This window comes from Anneissia japonica, unplaced genomic scaffold, assembly GCF_011630105.1.
Source record: "Anneissia japonica isolate Jap-2015-1 unplaced genomic scaffold, ASM1163010v1 scaffold288162_len571657_cov150, whole genome shotgun sequence".
Lineage (NCBI taxonomy): Eukaryota > Metazoa > Echinodermata > Crinoidea > Comatulida > Comatulidae > Anneissia > Anneissia japonica.
In genome coordinates, this window is record NW_022753254.1 from 423,199 (window position 1) to 427,795 (window position 4,597).

A 4,597-nucleotide genomic window follows, 5' to 3' on the forward strand; every position below is an offset into this window, starting at 1 on the left:
CGTTAATGTACATACCGTACTCGCGCGAATAAGCGCCCGGGCGCTTAATATATTTTTTTCACTTTCTGAGGGGCGCTTATTCAAACGGGGCGCTTATGAAAACAGAGTGGAAATTGAGGGGGCGCTTATGGAAATAGATGAAAATCGTGGGGTTCTTATGGGAAATTAATTAATTCAAGAGGCATTTTTTGAATGAAAAAGACAGAACGAATGGTGGTTAAGCGGAAAAGATAATCCTCAAGGGAACATGGCTCATGACAAGAATGCGTGAATATTTACATAACAGCAAAATAGCAGATGCAATTAGTGGTGGTGGATAGTGGTTAGCTTGCTGGACATCGGCCGATTGAGATTAGCAGGATTGCAGGATAATTGTATTTTCTCTTGAAAACTCAGATGAGAATGTGTTAAAGGTCGGAAAAAGAAAAAGAGGAGTAGGACTAGGTATAGACAAGTATGTAAAAAGTGTAAAGTTGGAAATATACTGTCTGTCCAGGGATCGGAGTTCTCATCTGTCCAAGAGAAATATCCTCATTTTGATATTGACCTAAAAAAAATGTGTTTCCACTCTGCAGCTCAAATCATGCCAACAACCACAGTCCAGGATTGATTGGATTATTGACTTGCTATAAAGAAAATATTATGATATTACTTATTCAAATTAGAAGGGGGCGCTTATTCAAACGGGGCGCTTATTCGCACGAGTACAGTAATCATAATGAGTGTTTATGAGACTTGCGGGTATTCCTCTATCTGCTCTAATTTTTAAGTTCGATTGATACTGAGGCAAGAAAGATTTACACATCTTTTTTAATAGTTTTTTACATTTGAGAGGCAATAAATGTTCAACTCATTCTAGGATAATATTGCAATGTAAGTGTGCCACCAATGAGAATAATTTACAAAGTAGGATTATAGTAGTCATTTCTATAGTTGATTAGAATGAACACATTTAGTGATTGATAAATGAATACCGATAACATAGTATCATAAAAACCATATAACAAATGTATGCGTTTATTCAATTTCAAACGCAAAAGTCGGTTTTGATTTGGAACAACTTGCAGCTCTCAACGTTTTTCCCAACATGTTAACATAAATAAATAATTTTCAATATAATAGCAAGCAATGGCTTCGAAAGTCACTCATTTTCAAAAATACCACAGTTGTGGTGATGTAAAATATGGATTCTTTATGTTTCAAGGCTATTATACATCTATTTTTGAGAGCTGGCTTAGTGACACAGGCTAACTTGTTTGATATATTATTTCCCTCGAGTGATATAGTGTTACAAATGAGTTACGATTGAGTGTTCGTTGATGGTTAATGGCTCTTTTATTCAACTAATACGTGTGAATCCTTGATGTCATACCCTTTGAATGAAGTCGATCATGTGACCACATACTGCGTCCATTTTAACTTAAAATATAAACAGTCTTATTAAATAATTTTAAAACTCTTAACCATAAAGAACATACAAAATGTCTCAAAATTATCAAAATATTACATAAAAAAGATTATCTTATACTATCACACAAAATATATTATTTTTAAAGTAGCAATATTGTCTGTTGAATATTTACTCTTAAAGTAAGTTCTTTCATGAGTTGGCATCAATTACCATCCCGATATTGTGCCTGTTGAAATTAGGCTACCTTGTGTTGGCTGTGACGTAGTACGTAACTGTATTTACATATTTTACGCACGCGTAAGCATGACTGTGACGTCAAATCATTAGAAAGCAACTTTAAGCAAAGAAAATAAACTAGTATTAAAGTTCTTATTGTTTAGGCCTTGATACAATTGTAGTTACGAAAGGAATGAGCTGGAGGCTCCGGACGAGCTACTGATGGACGCAACGTCGAGGTATATAGAATCCTTGAAATGAAGACTTGAATCCGGGTTCGTTGGTAAATCGGAACTGTTGTAAAGATCGTAGCGTGTAGGCGGCGTAGGTGCCCATTCCACGGACGGTGCTCTACGATGACCCAGAGGTGAAGTTGGACAAGGTGTGTATCTAGCTGTAAAAAGTGTCAATCATTTAAAATAACCTTTATTCATTTATAAAACACATTACTACATTTGATAAAAGGTAAACATAAAGAAAACTCCTAGGACACTGGCATTCAACTCCAGGATCACGGGCCAACTTCCGCCCGCCAAAAAATTTGATCCGGGCCGCATGCACATGCTCAAAAAGAAATAATTTTCCGGTTGGATTTTATAACAGAAAAAAGTTTTTGTTAATAGAAACACGACCACTTATTCTGGATTATTAACAAGAGTATGGCTTTTTTTTCTGAGTGTAACTCACTGTATCTAGTGGTGTAGAGTATTCACATGGGGAGGGGGTTTCTGGGGATAAAGGATTAAGTGGGGTGGAACTGATGATGCGATGTCTAACCATTGGTGGTGCCAGCGACGGATCTGGGGTGCAGACTCGGGGGCATGTTATTCTGTTGAGAACATTGCTTTGAAAACGTATCTTAACAGTCTTAAACCTCCCATGGTGTGGCTGAGGTAAATGTGGGCCCTTTTTGGGGGTTATCAGACTCCCCGCCGGAAAATTTCTGCCAGCGCTGCCATTGATTTTAACTACTTATGAGTGGATTTTTTGTGCTCTGAAAATTTCTCCCACTTTACCCCATGCTATTGCATTTCCTCATTTTCACAAAACAAGGCCTACCATAATCGTTGATGTTGAAAAACCAAGGCTAAATAGGCCTATTGTAGACCTATAAAAAAGGATGGGTGAGGCTGACATTGGAACAAATTGAAAGTACACAATTAATGTCTGCCCTCCGCTGGTCTCAAGAGATTGGAACTGGCCACTAGCTTAGTGTTTGAATACCCGGGCCCCATGATAACATTCTTAAAATAAATGTCAAGGGAAAGGACATAGCCCAACCAGACTACAAAAGAAATGAAACAGAAAAGGAAAAGAAAGAAGAGACAAAACATAACAGACAAGGACAAAAGACAAATATGTAAAATATTATATTTACAAAACATTTCTTAAAACTTAAGGCTTCATGATGTGCTTGAATTTAAACTCGTAGGCTTACAAAACAGATACGTAAACAGAATATAAACGGATACGTTAATGGTGAGATGGGTGGGCGTATAATAATGAGAAAAAAGAACATATTTTGATTTACCTTTTGAGAGGGTAGGCGAAGAGGCACTTAAGGACACGGTCCTTTCCTTATTCAATGGAAATCTAACTATACCGCCACCGGGGCTACATGTGCTTCCTTGTTTATTTATCTGACATACAGGTCCTTCAATAGCTGATCTTATACGCCGACATGTTGAATGTGAGTCGCACTTGATTTCAAAATACCCTTCAATATAAGCATAATATTAATTTTAATATCATTTCAGACTAAAAAGCTGTTGGCAACGACTTACATGTGAGAGTTGATAAAGTCTTCTCGGGAAAAAAAAGGTAACTCTCCTTTAAGACTGTGGAGTAATCGAAATTTTCGTTGGAATAAATGTTTGTGTTCTGAAGTCAACATTTTACATTTTTGAGTATTTTTTACCATTACACAATATAGTCTAGAAAAAAAATCTGGAAAGAGGCCTAGAAATCACTTTATGATTAGTGGAATTTTAGAAGCAGTCATCCATGCCAGATGTCTTTATTATATATCTTCTGGTCACCCGTAGTCTGGATGACATTTGCGTCGAAGCCTTATATGCAAATTACGGTCGTTTTTCAAAATGGCCGCCAAATATATTGAAATGTACATATAATTTGACATTTCAAGTTAATAGTGTGCAAACAATGTTTTTTTTCTTTTTTAAATGAAGGTATGTGACGAAGAGATAAAATTGTTAAAATCCCGTTTATATGCAAGTTAGCTAAAATATGCAAATGAGTTCGCTAACTTCGTAACCAGTGGTCACAGAAACTGTGTTTCAAATAGTTCAGAATATGCATGTTTCTATTAGCGTTAATGCAACATTTGCTACCATTTATCCCCAAAATATCAGCCAGTGACCTATGACCCTATGATTTGCAGGAAATTTCCTTGTCTCCACATCTACTGTCTTTGAGAATTCATTTTGGTGTCAAATTGGTCGGATGCATGTTTCTATTCACCGTAAACCAAGGTAATAAAACGAGGAGATAAAATTCTGAAAATCGTACCTCCGTCATGTCCCGTTCAAATGCAAATTAGCTTAAATATTCAAATTCGGGTGAGAATATAGGGTTTCTGTATCTTTGCAACCACAGGACGCAGAAACTTTTTCAAATTGTTAGGAACATGCTTGTTTCTATTTGTTCTAATGTAACATTTTACTTTAAAATTCACAGAAAACACCACATTTAAACTATGACCCTATATGTTACAGGATTTCATACTTCATGACTGCTGTCCATACGGAATTCAAGTTTTGGTCTCAAACAGTATAAGCCTAATCATTTTAATACATGTTGCAATTCACTGTAATGAATAATTTTGTAAAAAAAAGTGTCACTTGAGTTTCCCCTTTGACCCAGCAAGTCAAATTGTATTTCTATAATGACTGGTCATGGAATAATCATGTTTGTATCTGACCAGTTGTTTAGACTGTAACATATTTCTAT

The 4,597-nt window shown here is 36.1% G+C and overlaps 1 protein-coding gene across 2 annotated transcripts in view; it reads right to left on the reverse strand.

The window, feature by feature from the left end:
* Nucleotides 1-1,316: 1,316 nt before the first annotated feature.
* The window catches only part of LOC117122813, a 16,224-nt gene continuing 12,943 nt past the window's right edge, over nucleotides 1,317-4,597 (reverse strand). For both annotated transcript variants that reach the window (XM_033268573.1, XM_033268572.1), the window contains exons 6-7: nucleotides 3,159-3,344; nucleotides 1,317-2,021 (exon numbers count right to left, since the gene is read on the reverse strand). In XM_033268573.1, coding sequence (XP_033124464.1) covers nucleotides 1,810-2,021; nucleotides 3,159-3,344 — 398 coding nt within the window. In that variant the 3' untranslated portion in view covers nucleotides 1,317-1,809. The remainder of the gene's footprint in view (nucleotides 2,022-3,158; nucleotides 3,345-4,597) is intronic.